Source organism: Heptranchias perlo, unplaced genomic scaffold (assembly GCF_035084215.1).
Source record: "Heptranchias perlo isolate sHepPer1 unplaced genomic scaffold, sHepPer1.hap1 HAP1_SCAFFOLD_316, whole genome shotgun sequence".
NCBI classification, from domain to species: Eukaryota; Metazoa; Chordata; class Chondrichthyes; order Hexanchiformes; family Hexanchidae; genus Heptranchias; species Heptranchias perlo.
In genome coordinates, this window is record NW_027139328.1 from 145392 (window position 1) to 166061 (window position 20670).

General features: G+C 45.0%; 1 protein-coding gene across 1 annotated transcript in view; it reads right to left on the reverse strand.

The window, feature by feature from the left end:
- Positions 1-6174, reverse strand: part of LOC137311238 (antigen peptide transporter 1-like) — a gene marked incomplete at its 3' end in the record, with an annotated part of 130072 nt that extends 123898 nt beyond the window's left edge. The window contains exon 1 of the mRNA XM_067978556.1: positions 5972-6174. Coding sequence (XP_067834657.1) covers positions 5972-6159 — 188 coding nt within the window. The remainder of the gene's footprint in view (positions 1-5971) is intronic.
- Between the last annotated feature and the right edge of the window lie 14496 nt (positions 6175-20670).

The window sequence follows — 20670 nt, forward strand, 5'->3', positions numbered from 1 at the left end:
TTCCTGCCTCAGTCTCTGTCTCTCTCTCTGCCTCAGTCTCTGTCTCTCTCCCTCTCTGTCTCTCCGCCACAGTCTCTCTCTCTCTTTACCGCAGTCTCTGTCAGTCTATCTCTCTCTCTCTCTCCCTCCCTCCCTCCCTCTCTCTCTCTCTCTCTCCTGAGCTGATAAACTCCTCCCTGTGAATCACTCCAGAAATCCCCAGCTCTAGACATTGTTTCCCTTTTACTTTCACAGCCAGGGGTTTATTTATAGGGACATTCAGCCGCCCCTCTCCCCGACGCACATCATTCTCACACCCACAGTGTGAGCAGCTCACACTCACCCTGACACACTCAGACTGTTCCTGCAGCTCAGTGAGTGGTGTGAGGGACCAATCAGAATAAAGCCCAGCCATGAATCACCTGTTGCCGGGCAGAGTGTGGGAGTTGAGGTTTGCTCCTCACTCTGACCGGTCCCACAGCCGCTGCTCCCCCGACCGGGAACCACAAAGACAACAACAACTCCCAGCACCACTGGAATGGTGCAGGAGGGACGGCTTCAGACTCCTGGGACACTCGATCCAGTTTTTCTTTATTCGTTCATGGGATGTGGGCGTCGCTGGTGAGGCCGGCATTTATTGCCCATCCCTAATTGCCCTTGAGAAGGTGGTGGTGAGCCGCCTACTTGAACCGATGCAGTCCGTGTGGTGAAGGTTCTCCCACAGTGCTGTTAGGAAGGGAGTTCCAGGATTTTGACCCAGTGACGATGAAGGAATGGAAATATATTTCCACCCAAAGACTTTCCACTATCTGCAAGGCACAAGTCAGGAGTGTGATGGAATACTCCCCACTTGCCTGGATGAGTGCAGCTCCAACAACACTCAAAACGTTCGACACCATCCAGGACAAAGCAGCCCGCTTGATTAGCACCCCATCCACCACCCTAAACATTCACTCCCTTCACCACCGGCGCACCGTGGCTGCTGTGTGTACCATCCACAGGATGCACTGCAGCAACTCGCCAAGGCTTCTTCGACAGCACCTCCCAAACCTGCGACCTCTACCACCTAGAAGGACAAGGGCAGCAGGCACATGGGAACAACACCACCTGCACGTTCCCCTGCAAGTCACACACCATCCCGACTGGTAAATATATCGCCGTTCCTTCATCGTCGCTGGGTCAAAATCCTGGAACTCCCTTCCTAACAGCACTGTGGGAGAACCGTCACCACACGGACTGCAGCGGTTCAAGAAGGCGGCTCACCACCACCTTCTCAAGGGCAATTAGGGATGGGCAATAAATGCCGGCCTCGCCAGCGACGCCCACATCCCATGAACGAATAATAAAAAAAAATACCCAGCTTCTGACCTGCTCTTGTAGCCACAGTATTTATATGGCTGGTCCAGTTAAGTTTCTGGTGAATGGTGACCCCCAGGATGTTGATGGTGGGGGATTTGGCGATGGTAATGCCGTTGAATGTCAACGGGAGGTGGTTAGACTCTCTCTTGTTGGAGATGGTCATTGCCTGGCACTTGTCTGGTGCGTTCATGTATCATGGTAGGTGCAGCAAAGGAGGAAGCCATTCAGCCCATCGTATCTGTGCCGTCTCTTTGAAAGAGCTATCCAGTTAGTTCCATTCCCCTGCTCATTCCCCGTAGCCCTGTAATTTTATCCCTTCAAGTATTTATCCAATTCCCTTTTGAAACTTATTAATGAATCTGTTTCTACCCCCTCGGGCAGTGCATTCCAGATCCTAACCACTCGCTGTGTTAAAAAAAGTTTCTCCTCATGTCACCTCTGGCTCTTTTGCCAATCACCTTAAATCTGTGTCCTCTGGTTTTTGACCCTTCCGCCAATGGGAACAGTTTCTCTCCATCTATTTTGTCCAGACCCTTCATGATTCTGAACACCTCCATCAAATCTCCTCTCAACCTTCTGTTCCAAGAAGAACAATCCCAACTTCTCCAGTCTATCCATGTAACTAAAGTTCCTCATCCCTGGAATCATTCCCCTAAATATTTCTGAACTACTCTTCATTCTAATGCTACTTGTCCCTCCCAGCCCTCTGTGCACCTTGTATCTCCTCTCTGATGAGATACGGGTTCCCCTTCAGGAGGCAGATTCAATCATGGCCTTCAAAAGGGAACTGGATAAGTAGTTGAAAGGAAAAAACTTGCAGGGCTACCAGGATAGGGCGGGGGAGTGGGACTAACTGGATTGCTCTTGCATGGAGCCGGAACTGACTCAATGGGCCGAATGGCCTCCTTCCGTGCTGTAACCTTTCTGTGATTCTATGATTCTTTATTCAGAGGGATCAGACAGGGGGGAAATACAAGGCAAACTAAGATTGGTCTAGAGGGCTCGTTCGTAAATGCACACAGAGTGTGGTCAATAACTTTGGTGAGCTACAGGCACAAATTGCCAGAAGGGATTATAGAATTATAGAATTATACAGCACAGAAGGAGGCCATTCAGCCCATCGTGATGTGCCGGCTCTTTGAAAGAGCTATCCAATAGTCCCACTCCCCATCTCTTCCCCATAGCTCTGCAAATCTTTCCCCTTCATGTCCTGGAGGGGTAAAGGAGAGAATCTATTTGGTTCGAGTTACGAAACAATCGAGGTGCCATTACACTACTGGGTGTATTCTATAGGCCACCAACTAGTGGGAAGGAGATAAAGGAGCAAATTTGCAGGGAAATTACAGAGAGGTGCAAGAACTATAGAGTAGTTATAACGGGGGACTTCAACTATCCTAATATAGACTGGGATAGTAATAGTGTAAAGGGCAGAGAGGGGGAGGAATTTCTGAAGTGTGTTCAGGAGAACTTTCTTGATCAGTAGGTTTCCAGCCCAACGAGGAAGGAGGCATTGCTGGATCTGATTCTGGGGAATGAGGTGGGTCAAGTGGAGCAAGTGTCAGTGGGGGAACATTTAGGGAACAGTGATCATAATATCATAAGGTTTAGATTAGTTATGGAAAAGGACGAGAAACAATCTAGATTAAAAATACTCAATTGGAGGAGGGCCAATTTCAGTGGGTTGAGAACGGATCTGGCCCGGGTAAATCGGAATCAAAGATTGGCCGGTGAGACTGTAATCGATCAATGGGCGGCCTTTAAAGAGGAAATGGTTCGGGTACAGTCTAGGTACATTCCCATGAGGGGGAAAGGGAGGGCAACTAAAGCCAGAGCTCCCTGGGTGACGAAAGAGATAGAGAGTAAGATGAAGCAGAAAAAGGGGGCATATGAGAGAGGTCAGGTTGAAAATAAAAGTGAGAACCAGGCTGAATATAGAAAGTACAGAGGAGAAGAGAAAAGGAAATAAGAGGGGCAAAGAAAGAGTATGAGAATAGAGTGGTGGCCAACATAAAAGGGAATCCAGAATTCTTCTATAGCCATATAAATAGTAAACAGGTAGTAAGAGGAGGGGTGGGGCCAATTAGGGACCAAAAAGGAGACCTACTCATAGAGACAGAGGGCATGGCCGAGGCACTAAATGAATACTTTGCATCTGTCTTTACCAAGGAAGAAGATGCTGCAAAAGTCACAGTAAAAGGGGAGGTAGTTGAGATACTGGATGGGGTGAAAATTGATAAAGAGGAGGTACTAGAAAGGCTGGCTGTACTTAAAGTAATTAAGTCACCCGGTCCGGATGGGATGCATCCTAGGTTGCTGAGGGAAGTAAGGGTGGAAATTGCGGAGGTACTGGCCATAATCTTCCAAAAATTCTTAGATACAGGGGTGGTGCCTGAGGACTGGAGAATTGCAAATGTTACACCCTTGTTCAAAAAAGGGTGTAAGGATAAACCCAGCAACTACAGGCCAGTCAGTTTAACCTCGGTGGTGGGGAAACTTTTAGAAACGATAATCCGGGGAAAAATTAATAGTCACTTGGATAAGTGTGGATTAATTAAGGAAAGCCAGCACGGATTTATTAAAGGCAAATTGTGTTTAACTAACTTGATTGAGTTTTTTGATGAGGTAACAGAGAGGGTCGATGAGGGCAGTGCGGTTGATGTTGTGTATATGGACTGTCAAAAGGTATTTGATAAAGTGCCACATAATAGGCTTGTCAGCAAAATTGAAGCCCATGGAATAAAAGGGGCAGTGGCAGCATGGATACAGAATTGGCTAAGTGACAGGAAACAGAGAGTGGTGGTGAACAGTTGTTTTTCGGACTGGAGGGAGGTGTACAGTGGTGTTCACCAGGGGTCGGTACTAGGACCACTGCTTTTCTTGATAGGAACATAGGAACAGGAGTAGGCCATTCAGCCCCTCGTGCCTGCTCCGCCATTTGATAAGATCATGGCTGATCTGTGATCTAACTCCATATACCTGCCTTTGGCCCATATCCCTTAATACCTTTGGTTGCCAAAAAGCTATCTATCTCAGATTTAAAGTTAGCATTTGAGCTAGTATCAATTGCCGTTTGTGGAAGAGAGTTCCAAACTTCTACCACCCTTTGTGTGTAGAAATGTTTTCTAATCTCACTCCTGAAAGGTCTGGCTCTAATTTTTAGACTGTGCCCCCTACTCCTAGAATCCCCAACCAGCGGAAATAGTTTCTCTCTATCCACCCTATCCGTTCCCCTTAATATCTTATAAACTTCGATCAGATCACCCCTTAACCTTCGAAACTCGAGAGAATACAACCCCAATTTGTGTAATCTCTCCTCGTAACTTAACCCTTGAAGTCCGGGTATCATTCTAGTAAACCTACGCTGCACTCCCTCCAAGGCCAATATGTCCTTCCGAAGGTGCGGTGCCCAGAACTGCTCACAGTACTCCAGGTGCGGTCTAACCAGGGTTTTGTATAGATACAGCATAACTTCTGCCCCCTTGTACTCTAGTCCTCCAGATATAAAGGCCAGCATTCCATTAGCCTTATTGATTATTTTCTGCACCTGTTCATGACACTTCAATGATCTATTTACCTGAACCCCTAAGTCCCTTTGGACAGCCACTGTTTTTAACTTTTTACCATTGAGAAAGTACCCTGTTCTATCCTTTTATGATTCGAAGTGGATGACCTCACATTTGTCGACATTGAATTCCATTTGCCACAGTTTTGCCCATTCAATATATATCAATGACTTGGACTCGGGTGTACAGGGCACAGTTTCAAAATTTGCAGATAACACAAAACTTGGAAGTGTAGGAAACAGTGAGGAGGATAGTGATAGACTTCAAGAGGATATAGACAGGCTGGTGGAATGGGCGGACACGTGGCAGATGAAATTTAACATGGAGAAGTGCAAAGTGATAAATTTTGGCAGGAAGAACGAGGAGAGGCAATATAAACTGAAGGGAACAATTCGAAAGGGGGTACAGGAACAGAGAGACCTGGGGGTGTATGTACACAAATATTTGAATGTGGCAGGACAATAAGGCTAATGCTGGCCTTTATATCTCGAGGACTAGAGTGCAAGGGGGCAGAAGTTATGCTGCAGCTATACAAAACCCTGGTTAGACCGCACCTGGAGTACTGTGAGCAGTTCTGGGCACCGCACCTTCGGGAGGACATATTGGCCTTGGAGGGAGTGCAGCGCAGGTTTACTAGAATGATACCCGGACTTCAAGGGTTCAGTTACGAGGAAAGATTACACAAATTGGGGAGAAAGTGGTTAAAAAAGTATACAGGATCCTGGGCTTCATAAATAAGGGATATGGGGCTAAGGTGGGTATATGGAGTTCGGTCACAGGTCCACCATGATCTCATTGAATGGTGGAACAGGCTCGAGGGGCGAAATGCCACTGCCACTTGCTGCCTCTTGATATGCGCCACCTTCTCCTACAAGAAATCGGGATGTGCGTCTGGGTGATGTGCCTGTCATGGTTGAACAGCTGCCAGTGTGTGTGGCCTGTGAGTTGTGGGTGGGCGACTGGCTCGAAATATTAGTCCATGTCCCCGTGTCCCAGTATTCAAGTCCAGGAGACCTCCAAAAACAGTTACAAATGTCTCAGCAGCCAGAAACAATAATCCAGCCACGAACCTGTAAATCCTGCATGGTCCCTTTAAATAGCGCCGGTGGGGGGTCCTCCAGACACGACAAGACACGTCCAGATCGTCGGGGTGAAGTCTGTGCGTTGAGTCCAGCGATGAGTCTGCATCAACACCAACAACAAGATGGCGTCCAGCGTCAGTCACACAGGAAACGGGCGAGCGCAGCCAAGATGCCATCTGGGATGTCAGAGAGACCGTGGAGATCCAAAACAACAGGCACCACAGGGCCTGATTTAGAGCCCATTAACTCACTCCCACAGACCCTGTAAATATTAACTCACTCCCACCGACCCTGTAAATATTAACTCACTCCCACCGACCCTGTAAATATTAACTCACTCCCACCGACCCTGTAAATATTAACTCACTCCCACAGACCCTGTAAATATTAACTCACTCCCACCGACCCTGTAAATATTAACTCACTCCCACCGACCCTGTAAATATTAACTCACTCCCGCCGTCCCTGTAAATATTAACTCACTCCCACCGACCCTGTAAATATTAACTCACTCCCAAAGACCCTGTAAATATTAACTCACTCCCACCGACCCTGTAAATATTAACTCACTCCCACCGACCCTGTAAATATTAACTCACTCCCACAGACCCTGTAAATATTAACTCACTCCCACCGACCCTGTAAATATGAACTCACTCCCACCGTCCCGAGAATATTAACTGACTCCCACCGACACTGTAAATATTAACTCACACCCACCGATGCTGTAAATATTAACTCACTCCCACCGAGCCCAGTAAATATTAACTCACTCCCACCGACCCTGTAAATATTAACTCACTCCCACCGACCCTGCAAATATTAACTCACTCCCACAGACCCTGCAAATATTAACTCACTCCCACCGACCCTGTAAATATAAACTCACTCCCACCGAGCCCAGTAAATATTAACTCACTCCCACCGAGCCCAGTAAATATTAACTCACTCCCACCGACCCTGTAAATATTAACTAACTCCCACCGTCCCTGTAAATATTAACTCACTCCCACCGACCCTGTAAATATTAACTCACTCCCACAGACCCTGTAAATATTAACTCACTCCCAAAGACCCTGTAAACATTAACTCACTCCCACCAACCCTGTAAATATTAACTCACTCCCAACGACGCTGCAAATATTAACTCACTCCCACAAACCCCTGCAAATATCAACTCACTCCGAACGACCCTGTAAATATTAACTCACTCCCAAAGACCCTGTAAATATTAACTCACTCCCAAAGACCCTGTAAATATTAACTCACTCCCACCAACCCTGTAAATATTAACACACTCCCACAGACCGTGCAAATATTAACTCACTCCAACAGACCCCGGTAAATATTAACTCACTCCCACAGACCCTGTAAATATTAACTCACTCCCACCGACCCTGTAAATATTAACTCACACCCACCGATGCTGTAAATATTAACTCACTCCCACCGAGCCCAGTAAATATTAACTCACTCCCACCGACCCTGTAAATATTAACTCACTCCCACCGACCCTGTAAATATTAACTCACTCCCACAGACCCTGCAAATATTAACTCACTCCCACCGACCCTGTAAATATTAACTCACTCCCACCGAGCCCAGTAAATATTAACTCACTCCCACCGACCCTGTAAATATTAACCAACTCCCACCGTCCCTGTAAATATTAACTCACTCCCACCGACCCTGTAAATATTAACTCACTCCCACAGACCCTGTAAATATTAACTCACTCCCACCAACCCTGTAAATATTAACTCACTCCCACCGACCCTGTAAATATTAACTCACTCCCAAAGACCCTGTAAACATTAACTCACTCCCACCAACCCTGTAAATATTAACTCACTCCCAACGACCCTGCAAATATTAACTCACTCCCACAAACCCCTGCAAATATTAACTCACTCCCAACGACCCTGTAAATATTAACTCACTCCCAAAGACCCTGTAAATATTAACTCACTCCCACAGACCGTGCAAATATTAACTCACTCCCACAGACCCAGTAAATATTAACTCACTCCCACCGACCCTGTAAATATTAACTCACTCCCACAGATCCTGTAAATATGAACTAACTCCCACCGACCCTGTAAATATTAACTCACTCCCACCGAACCTGTAAATATTAACTCACTCACACCGACCCTGTAAATATTAACTCACTCCCACCGACCCTGAAAATATAAACTCACTCCCACCGACCCTGAAAATATTAACTCACTCCCACCGACCTTGTAAATATTAACTCACTCCCACCGTCCCTCTAAATATTAACTCACTCCCACCGACCCTGTAAATATTAACTCACTCCCACCGACCCTATAAATATTAACTTACTCCCACCGACCCTGTAACTATGAACTCACTCCCACCGACCCTGGAAATATTAACTCGCTCCCACAGACCCTGTAAATATTAACTCACTCCCACAGACCCTGAAAATATCAACTCACTCCCACCGACCCTGTAAATATTAACTCGCTCCCACAGACCCTGTAAATATTAGCTCACTCCCACAGACCCTGCAAAATATCAACTCACTCCCACAGACCCTGGAAATGTGAACTCACTCCCTCCGTCCCTGTAAATATTAACTAACTCCCACCGACCGTGCAAACATTAACTCACTCCCACAGACCCTGTAAATATTAACTCACTCCCACAGACCCTGTAAATATTAACTCACGACCACCGATCCTGTAAATATTAACTCACTCCCACAGACCCTGTCAATATTAACTCACTCCCACAGACCCTGTAAATATTTACTCACTCCCACAAAACCTGTAAATATTAACTCACTCCCACCGACCCTGTAAATATTAACTCACTCCCACAGACCCTGTAAATATTAACTCACTCCCACCGACGCTGCAAATATTAATTCACTCCCACCGACAATGTAAATATTAACTCACTCTCACCGACCCTGTAAATATTAACTCACTCCCACCGTCCCTGTAAATATTAAATCACTCCCACAGACCCTGTAAATATTAACTCACTCCCACCGACCCTGTAAATATTAACTCACTCCCACAGACCCTATAAATATTAACTCACTCCCACCGACCATGCAAATATTAATTCACTCCCACCGACCCTGTAAATATTAACTCACTCTCACCGACCCTGTAAATATTAACTCACTCCCAGCGTCCCTGTAAATATTAACTCACTCCCGCCGACCATGTAAATATTAACTCACTCCCACCGTCCCTGGAAACAGTAACTCACTCCCACCGAAACTGTAAATATTAACTTACTCCCACCGACACTGTAAATATTAACTCACTCCCACAGACCCTGCAAATATCAACTCACTCCCACCGACCCGGTAAATATTAACTCACTCCCACAAACCCCGGTAAATATTAACTCACTCCCATCGACCCTGTAAATATTAACTCACTCCCACAGACACTGTAAATATTAACTCACTCCCACCGACCCGGTAAATATTAACTCACTCCCACAGACCCTGTAAATATTAACTCACTTCCACAGACACTGTAAATATTAACTCACTCCCACCGACCCTGTAAATATTAACTCACTCCCACCGTCCCTGGAAACATGAACTCACACCCACCGACCCTGTAAATATTAACTCACTCCCACCGTCCCTGGAAACATGAACTCACTCCCACCGATCCTGTAAATATTAACTCACACCCACCATCCCTTTAAATATTAACTCACTCCCACCGACCCTGTAAATATAAACTCACTCCCTCCGTCCCTGTAAATATTAACTTACTCCCACCGACCCTGTAAATATTAACTCACTCCCACAGACCCTGTAAATATTAACACACTCCCACCGACCCTGTAAATATTAACTCACTCTCACCGACCCTGTAAATATTAACTCACTCCCACAGACCCTGTAAATATTAACACACTCCAACCGACCCTGTAAATATTAACTCACTCCCACCGTCCCTGTAAATATTAACTCAATCCCACCGACCCTGTAAATATTAACTCACTCCCACCGACCCTGTAAATATTAACTCACTCCCACCGTCCCTGTAAATATTAACTCACTCCCACCGACCCTGTAAATATGAACTCACTCCCTCCGTCCCTGTAAATATTAACTTACTCCCACCGACCCTGTAAATATTAACTCGCTCCCACAGACCCTGTAAATATTAACTCACTCCCACAGACCCTGTAAATATTAACTCACTCCCACCGACTCTGTAAATATTATCTTACTCCCACCGACCCTGTAAATATTAACTTACTCCCACCGACCCTGTAAATATTAACTCGCTCCCACAGACCCTGTCAATATCAACTCACTCCCACAGACCCTGTAAATGTGAACTCACTCCCTCCGTCCCTGTAAATATTAACTAACTCCCACCGACCCTGCAAATATTAACTCACTCCCACAGACCCTGTAAATATTAACTCACTGCCACAGACCCTGTAAATATTAACTCACTCCCACCGACCCTGTACATACTAACTCACTCCCACAGACCCTGTAAATATTAACTCACTCCCACCGACCATGCAAATATTAATTCACTCCCACCGACCCTGTAAATATTAACTCACTCTCACCGACCCTGTAAATGTTAACTCACTCCCAGCGTCCCTGCAAATATTAACTCACTCCCGCCGACCATGTAAATATTAACTCACTCCCACCGTCCCTGGAAACATTAACTCACTCCCACCGTCCCTGTAAATATTAACTCACTCCCACAGACTCTGTTGATATTAACTCACTCCCACAGACCCTGTAAATATTAACACACTCCAACCGACCCTGTAAATATTAACTCACTCCCACCGTCCCTGTAAATATTAACTCAATCCCACCGACCCTGTAAATATTAACTCACTCCCACCGACCCTGTAAATATTAACTCACTCCCACCGTCCCTGTAAATATTAACTCACTCCCACCGACCCTGTAAATATGAACTCACTCCCTCCGTCCCTGTAAATATTAACTTACTCCCACCGACCCTGTAAATATTAACTCGCTCCCACAGACCCTGTAAATATTAACTCACTCCCACAGACCCTGTAAATATTAACTCACTCCCACCGACTCTGTAAATATTATCTTACTCCCACCGACCCTGTAAATATTAACTTACTCCCACCGACCCTGTAAATATTAACTCGCTCCCACAGACCCTGTCAATATCAACTCACTCCCACAGACCCTGTAAATGTGAACTCACTCCCTCCGTCCCTGTAAATATTAACTAACTCCCACCGACCCTGCAAATATTAACTCACTCCCACAGACCCTGTAAATATTAACTCACTGCCACAGACCCTGTAAATATTAACTCACTCCCACCGACCCTGTACATACTAACTCACTCCCACAGACCCTGTAAATATTAACTCACTCCCACCGACCATGCAAATATTAATTCACTCCCACCGACCCTGTAAATATTAACTCACTCTCACCGACCCTGTAAATGTTAACTCACTCCCAGCGTCCCTGCAAATATTAACTCACTCTCGCCGACCATGTAAATATTAACTCACTCCCACCGTCCCTGGAAACATTAACTCACTCCCACCGTCCCTGTAAATATTAACTCACTCCCACAGACTCTGTTGATATTAACTCACTCCCACAGACCCTGTAAATATTAACTCACTCCCACCGACCCTGTAAATATTAACTCACTCTCACCGACCCTGTAAATATTAACTCACTCCCAGCGTCCCTCTAAATATTAACTCACTCCCGCCGACCATGTAAATATTAACTCACTCCCACCGTCCCTGGAAACAGTAACTCACTCCCACCGAAACTGTAAATATTAACTTACTCCCACCGACACTGTAAATATTAACTCACTCCCACAGACCCTGCAAATATCAACTCACTCCCACCGACCCGGTAAATATTAACTCACTCCCACAAACCCCGGTAAATATTAACTCACTCCCATCGACCCTGTAAATATTAACTCACTTCCACAGACACTGTAAATATTAACTCACTCCCACCGACCCTGTAAATATTAACTCACTCCCACCATCCCTGGAAACATGAACTCACTCCCACCGACCCTGTAAATATTAACTCACTCCCACCGTCCCTGGAAACATGAACTCACTCCCACCGATCCTGTAAATATTAACTCACACCCACCATCCCTTTAAATATTAACTCACTCCCAACGACCCTGTAAATATAAACTCACTCCCTCCGTCCCTGTAAATATTAACTTACTCCCACCGACCCTGTAAATATTAACTCACTCCCACATACCCTGTAAATATTAACACACTCCCACCGACCCTGTAAATATTAACTCACTCTCACCGACCCTGTAAATATTAACTCACTCCCACCGTCCCTGTAAATATTAACTCACTCCCACCGACCCTGTAAATATTAACTCACTCCCACCGACCCTGTAAATATTAACTCACTCCCACCGTCCCTGTAAATATTAACTCACTCCCACCGACCCTGTAAATATGAACTCACTCCCTCCGTCCCTGTAAATATTAACTTACTCCCACCGACCCTGTAAATATTAACTCGCTCCCACAGACCCTGTAAATATTAACTCACTCCCACAGACCCTGTAAATATTAACTCACTCCCACCGACTCTGTAAATATTATCTTACTCCCACCGACCCTGTAAATATTAACTTACTCCCACCGACCCTGTAAATATTAACTCGCTCCCACAGACCCTGTAAATATCCACTCACTCCCACAGACCCTGTAAATGTGAACTCACTCCCTCCGTCCCTGTAAATATTAACTAACTCCGACCGACCCTGCAAACATTAACTCACTCCCACAGACCCTGTAAATATTAACTCACTCCCACAGACCCTGTAAATATTAACTCACTCCCACCGACCCTGTACATACTGACTCACTCCCACAGACCCTGTAAATATTAACTCACTCCCACCGACCATGCAAATATTAATTCACTCCCACCGACCCTGTAAATATTAACTCACTCTCACCGACCCTGTAAATGTTAACTCACTCCCAGCGTCCCTGTAAATATTAACTCACTCCCGCCGACCATGTAAATATTAACTCACTCCCACCGTCCCTGGAAACATTAACTCACTCCCACCGTCCCTGTAAATATTAACTCACTCCCACAGACCCTGTTGATATTAACTCACTCCCACAGACCCTGCAAATATCAACTCACTCCCACCGACCCGGTAAATATGAACTCACTCCCACAGACCATGCAAATATTAACTCACTCCCACAAACCCCAGTAAATATTAACTCACTCCCATCGACCCTGTAAATATTAACTCACTCCCACAGACAATGTAAATATTAACTCACTCCCACCGAACCTGTAAATATTAACTCACTCCCACAGACCCTGTAAATATTAACTCACTCCCACAGACACTGTAAATATTAACTCACTCCCACCGACCCTGTAAATATTAACTCACTCCCACCGACCCTGTAAATATTAACTCACTCCCACCATCCCTGGAAACATGAACTCACTCCCACCGACCCTGTAAATATTAACTCACTCCCACCATCCCTGGAAACATGAACTCACTCCCACCGACCCTGTAAATATTAACTCACTCCCACCGACCCTGTAAATATTAACTCACTCTCACCGACCCTGTAAATATTAACTCACTCCCACCGTCCCTGGAAACATGAACTCACTCCCACCGACCCTGTGAATATTAACTCACACCCACCGTCCCTGTAAATATTAACTCACTCCCACAGACCCTGCAAATATAAACTCACTCCCACCGTCCCTGTAAATACTAACTCACTCCCACAGACCCTGTTGATATCAACTCACTCCCACCGACACGGTAAATATTAACTCACTCCCACAGACCCTGTAAATATTTACTCACTCCCACAGACCCTGTAAATATTAACTCACTCCCACAGACCCTGTAAATATTAACTTAATCCCACCGACCCTGTAAATATTAACTCACTCTTACCGACCCTGTAAATATTAACTCACTCTCACCGTCCCTCTAAATATTAACTCACTCCCACCGACCCTGTAAATATTAACTCACTCCCACCGACCCTATAAATATTAACTTACTCCCACCGACCCTGTAACTATGAACTCACTCACTCCGTCCCTGTAAATATTAACTTACTCCCACCGACCCTGTAAATATTAACTCGCTCCCACAGACCCTGTAAATATTAACTCACTCCCACAGACCCTGTAAATATTAACTCACTCCCACAGACCCAGGAAATGTGAACTCACTCCCTCCGTCCCTGTAAATATTAACTAACTCCCACCGACCGTGCAAACATTAACTCACTCCCACAGACCCTGTAAATATTAACTCACTCCCACAGACCCTGTAAATATTAACTCACGACCACCGATCCTGTAAATATTAACTCACTCCCACAGACCCTGTAAATATTTACTCACTCCCACAAAACCTGTAAATATTAACTCACTCCCACCGACCCTGTAAATATTAACTCACTCCCACAGACCCTGTAAATATTAACTCACTCCCACCGACGCTGCAAATATTAATTCACTCCCACCGACAATGTAAATATTAACTCACTCTCACCGACCCTGTAAATATTAACTCACTCCCACCATCCCTGTAATTATTAACTCACTCCCACAGACCCTGTAAATATTAACTCACTCCCACCGACCCTGTAAATATTAACTCACTCCCACAGACCCTATAAATATTAACTCACTCCCACCGACCATGCAAATATTAATTCACTCCCACCGACCCTGTAAATATTAACTCACTCTCACCGACCCTGTAAATATTAACTCACTCCCAGCGTCCCTGTAAATATTAACTCACTCCCGCCGACCATGTAAATATTAACTCACTCCCACCGTCCCTGGAAACAGTAACTCACTCCCACCGAAACTGTAAATATTAACTTACTCCCACCGACCCGGTAAATATTAACTCACTCCCACAAACCCCGGTAAATATTAACTCACTCCCATCGACCCTGTAAATATTAACTCACTCCCACAAACACTGTAAATATTAACTCACTCCCACCGACCCGGTAAATATTAACTCACTCCCACAGACCCTGTAAATATTAACTCACTCCCACAGACCCTGTAAATATTAACTCACTTCCACAGACACTGTAAATATCAACTCACTCCCACAGACCCTGTAAATATTAACTCACACCCACCATCCCTTTAAATATTAACTCACTCCCACCGACCCTGTAAATATTAACTCACTCCCACCGTCCCTGGAAACATTAACTCACTCCCACCGTCCCTGTAAATATTAACTCACTCCCACCGTCCCTGTAAATATTAACTCACTCCCACAGACTCTGTTGATATTAACTCACTCCCACAGACCCTGTAAATATTAACTCACTCCCACCGACCCTGTAAATATTAACTCACTCCCACAGACCCTATACATATTAACTCACTCCCACCGACCATGCAAATATGAATTCACTCCCACCGACCCTGTAAATATTAACTCACTCTCACCGACCCTGTAAATATTAACTCACTCCCACCGTCCCTGGAAACAGTAACTCACTCCCACCGTCCCTGTAAATATTAACTCACTCCCACAGACCCTGTAAATATTAACTTACTCCCACCGACACTGTAAATATTAACTCACTCCCACAGACCCTGCAAATATCAACTCACTCCCACCGACCCGGTAAATATTAACTCACTCCCACAAACCCCGGTAAATATTAACTCACTCCCATCGACCCTGTCAATATTAACTCACTCCCACAGACACTGTAAATATTAACTCACTCCCACCGTCCCTGTAAATATTAACTCACTCCCACCGACCCTGTAAATATTCACTCACTCCCACCGACCCGGTAAATATTAACTCACTCCCACAGACCCTGTAAATATTAACTCACTTCCACAGACACTGTAAATATTAACTCACTCCCACCGACCCTGTAAATATTAACTCACTCCCACCGACCCTGTAAATATTAACTCACTCCCACCGACCCTGTAAATATTAACTCACTCCCACCGTCCCTGGAAACATGAACTCACTCCCACCGACCCTGTAAATATTAACTCACTCCCACCGTCCCTGGAAACATGAACTCACTCCCACCGATCCTGTAAATATTAACTCACACCCACCATCCCTTTAAATATTAACTCACTCCCACCGACCCTGTAAATATAAACTCACTCCCTCCGTCCCTGTAAATATTAACTTACTCCCACCGACCCTGTAAATATTAACTCACTCCCACAGACCCTGTAAATATTAAAACACTCCCACCGACCCTGTAAATATTAACTCACTCCCACCGACCCTGTAAATATTAACTCACTCTCACCGACCCTGTAAATATTAACTCACTCCCACCGTCCCTGTAAATATTAACTCACTCCCACCGACCCTGTAAATATTAACTCACTCCCACCGTCCCTGTAAATATTAACTCACTCCCACCGACCCTGTAAATATTAACTCACTCCCACCGTCCCTGTAAATATTAACTCACTCCCACCGACCCTGTAAATATGAACTCACTCCCTCCGTCCCTGTAAATATTAACTTACTCCCACCGACCCTGTAAATATTAACTCGCTCCCACAGACCCTATACATATTAACTCACTCCCACCGACCATGCAAATATTAATTCACTCCCACCGACCCTGTAAATATTAACTCACTCTCACCGACCCTGTAAATATTAACTCACTCCCAGCGTCCCTGTAAATATTAACTCACTCCCGCCGACCAAGTAAATATTAACTCACTCCCACCGTCCCTTGAAACAGTAACTTACTCCCACCGACACTGTAAATATTAACTCACTCCCACAGACCCTGCAAATATCAACTCACTCCCACCGACCCTGTAAATATTAACTCACTCCCACAGACCCTGCAAATATCAACTCACTCCCACCGACCCGGTAAATATTAACTCACTCCCACAAACCCCGGTAAATATTAACTCACTCCCATCGACCCTGTAAATATTAACTCACTCCCACAGACACTGTAAATATTAACTCACTCCCACCGACCCGGTAAATATTAACTCACTCCCACAGACCCTGTAAATATTAACTCACTTCCACAGACACTGTAAATATTAACTCACTCCCACCGACCCTGTAAATATTAACTCACTCCCACCGTCCCTGGAAACATGAACTCACTCCCACCGATCCTGTAAATATTAACTCACACCCACCATCCCTTTAAATATTAACTCACTCCCACCGACCCTGTAAATATAAACTCACTCCCTCCGTCCCTGTAAATATTAACTTACTCCCACCGACCCTGTAAATATTAACTCACTCCCACAGACCCTGTAAATATTAACTCACTCCCACCGACCCTGTAAATATTAACTCACTCCCACCGACCCTGTAAATATTAACTCACTCCCACCGACCCTGTAAATATTAACTCACTCCCACCGTCCCTGTAAATATTAACTCACTCCCACCGACCCAGGAAATATGAACTCACTCTCTCCGTCCCTGTAAATATTAACTTACTCCCACCGACCCTGTAAATATTAACTCACTCCCACAGACCCTGTAAATATTAACTCACTCCCACCGACTCTGTAAATATTATCTGACTCCCACCGACCCTGTAAATATTAACTTACTCCCACCGACCCTGTAAATATTAACTCGCTCCCACAGACCCTGTAAATATCAACTCACTCCCACAGACCCTGTAAATGTGAACTCACTCCCTCCGTCCCTGTAAATATTAACTAACTCCCACCGACCCTGCAAACATGAACTCACTCCCACAGACCCTGTAAATATTAACTCACTCCCACCGACCCTGTAAATATTAACTCACTCCCACCGACCCTGTAAATATTAACTCACTCCCACCGTCCCTGGAAACATGAACTCACTCCCACCGACCCTGTAAATATTAACTCACTCCCACCGTCCCTGGAAACATGAACTCACTCCCACCGACCCTGTAAATATTAACTCACTCCCACCGTCCCTGGAAACATGAACTCACTCCCACCGACCCTGTAAATATTAACTCACTCCCACCGACCCTATAAATATTAACTCACTCCCACCGTCCCTGGAAACATGAACTCACTCCCACCGACCCTGTAAATATTAACTCACACCCACCGTCCCTGTAAATATTAACTCACTCCCACCGACCCTGTAAATATAAACTCACTCCCTCCGTCCCTGTAAATATTAACTTACTCCCACCGACCCTGTAAATATTAACTCACTCCCACAGACCCTGTTAATATTAACACACTCCCACTGACCCTGTAAATATTAACTCACTCTCACCGACCCTGTAAATATTAACTCACTCCCACCGTCCCTGTAAATATTAACTCACTCCCACCGACCCTGTAAATATTAACTCACTCCCACCGACCCTGTAAATATTAACTCACTCCCACCGTCCCTGGAAATATTAACTCACTCCCACCGACCCTGTAAATATTAACTCACTCCCACCGACCCTGTAAATATTAACTCACTCCCAACAACCCTGTAAATATTAACTCACTCCCACAGACCCTGCAAATAATAACGAACTCCCACAGACCCTGTAAATATTAACTCACTCCCACAGACCCTGTAAATATTTACTCACTCCCACAAACCCTGTAAATATTAACTCACTCCCACCGACCCTGTAAATATTAACTCACTCCCACAGACCCTGTAAATATTTACTCACTCCCACAAACCCTGTAAATATTAACTCACTCCCACCGACCCTGTAAATATTAACTCACTCCCACCGACCCTGTAAATATTAACTCACTCCCAACAACCCTGTAAATATTAACTCACTCCCACAGACCCTGCAAATAATAACGAACTCCCACAGACCCTGTAAATATTTACTCACTCCCACAGACCCTGTAAATATTTACTCACTCCCACAAACCCTGTAAATATTAACTCACTCCCACAGACCCTGTAAATATTAACTCACTCCCACAGACCCTGGAAATATTAACTCACGACCACCGATCCTGTAAATATTAACTCACTCCCACAGACCCTGTAAATATTTACTCACTCCCACAAACCCTGTAAATATTAACTCACTCCCACCGACCCTGTAAATATTAACTCACTCCCACAGACCCTGTAAATATTAACTCACTCCCACCGACCCTGCAAATATTAATTCACTCCCACCGACAATGGAAATATTAACTGACTCTCACCGACCCTGTAAATATTAACTCACTCCCACCGTCCCTGGAAACATGAACTCACTCCCACCGACCCTGTAAATATTAACTCACTCCCACCGACCCTATAAATATTAACTCACTCTCACCGACCCTGTAAATATTAACTCACTCCCACCGTCCCTGGAAACATGAACTCACTCCCACCGACCCTGTAAATATTAACTCACACCCACCGTCCCTGTAAATATTAACTCACTCCCACCGACCCTGTAAATATAAACTCACTCCCTCCGTCCCTGTAAATATTAACTTACTCCCACCGACCCTGTAAATATTAACTCACTCCCACAGACCCTGTTAATATTAACACACTCCCACTGACCCTGTAAATATTAACTCACTCTCACCGACCCTGTAAATATTAACTCACTCCCACCGTCCCTGTAAATATTAACTCACTCCCACCGACCCTGTAAATATTAACTCACTCCCACCGACCCTGTAAATATTAACTCACTCCCACCGTCCCTGGAAATATGAACTCACTCCCACCGACCCTGTAAATATTAACTCACTCCCACCGACCCTGTAAATATTAACTCACTCCCACCGTCCCTGGAAATATTAACTCACTCCCACCGACCCTGTAAATATTAACTCACTCCCAACAACCCTGTAAATATTAACTCACTCCCACAGACCCTGCAAATAATAACGAACTCCCACAGACCCTGTAAATATTAACTCACTCCCACAGACCCTGTAAATATTTACTCACTCCCACAAACCCTGTAAATATTAACTCACTCCCACAGACCCTGTAAATATTAACTCACTCCCACAGACCCTGGAAATATTAACTCACGACCACCGATCCTGTAAATATTAACTCACTCCCACAGACCCTGTAAATATTTACTCACTCCCACAAACCCTGTAAATATTAACTCACTCCCACCGACCCTGTAAATATTAACTCACTCCCACAGACCCTGTAAATATTAACTCACTCCCACCGACCCTGCAAATATTAATTCACTCCCACCGACAATGGAAATATTAACTGACTCTCACCGACCCTGTAAATATTAACTCACTCCCACCGTCCCTGTAAATATTAACTCACTCCCACCGACCCTGTAAATATAAACTCACTCCCACCGTCCCTGTAAATATTAACTTACTCCCACCGACACTGTAAATATTAACTCACTCCCACCGACCCTGCAAATATTAACTCACTCCCACAGAGCCCTGAAAATATTAACTCACTCCCACCGACCCTGTAAATATTAACTCACTCCCAGAGACACTGTAAATATTAACTCTCTCCCACCTCCCCTGTAAATATTAACTCACTCCCACAGACACTGTAAATATTAACTCACTCCCACAAACCCTGTAAATATTAACTCACTCCCACCGACCCTGTAAATATTAACTCACTCCCACAGACCCTGTAAATATTAACTCACTCCCACCG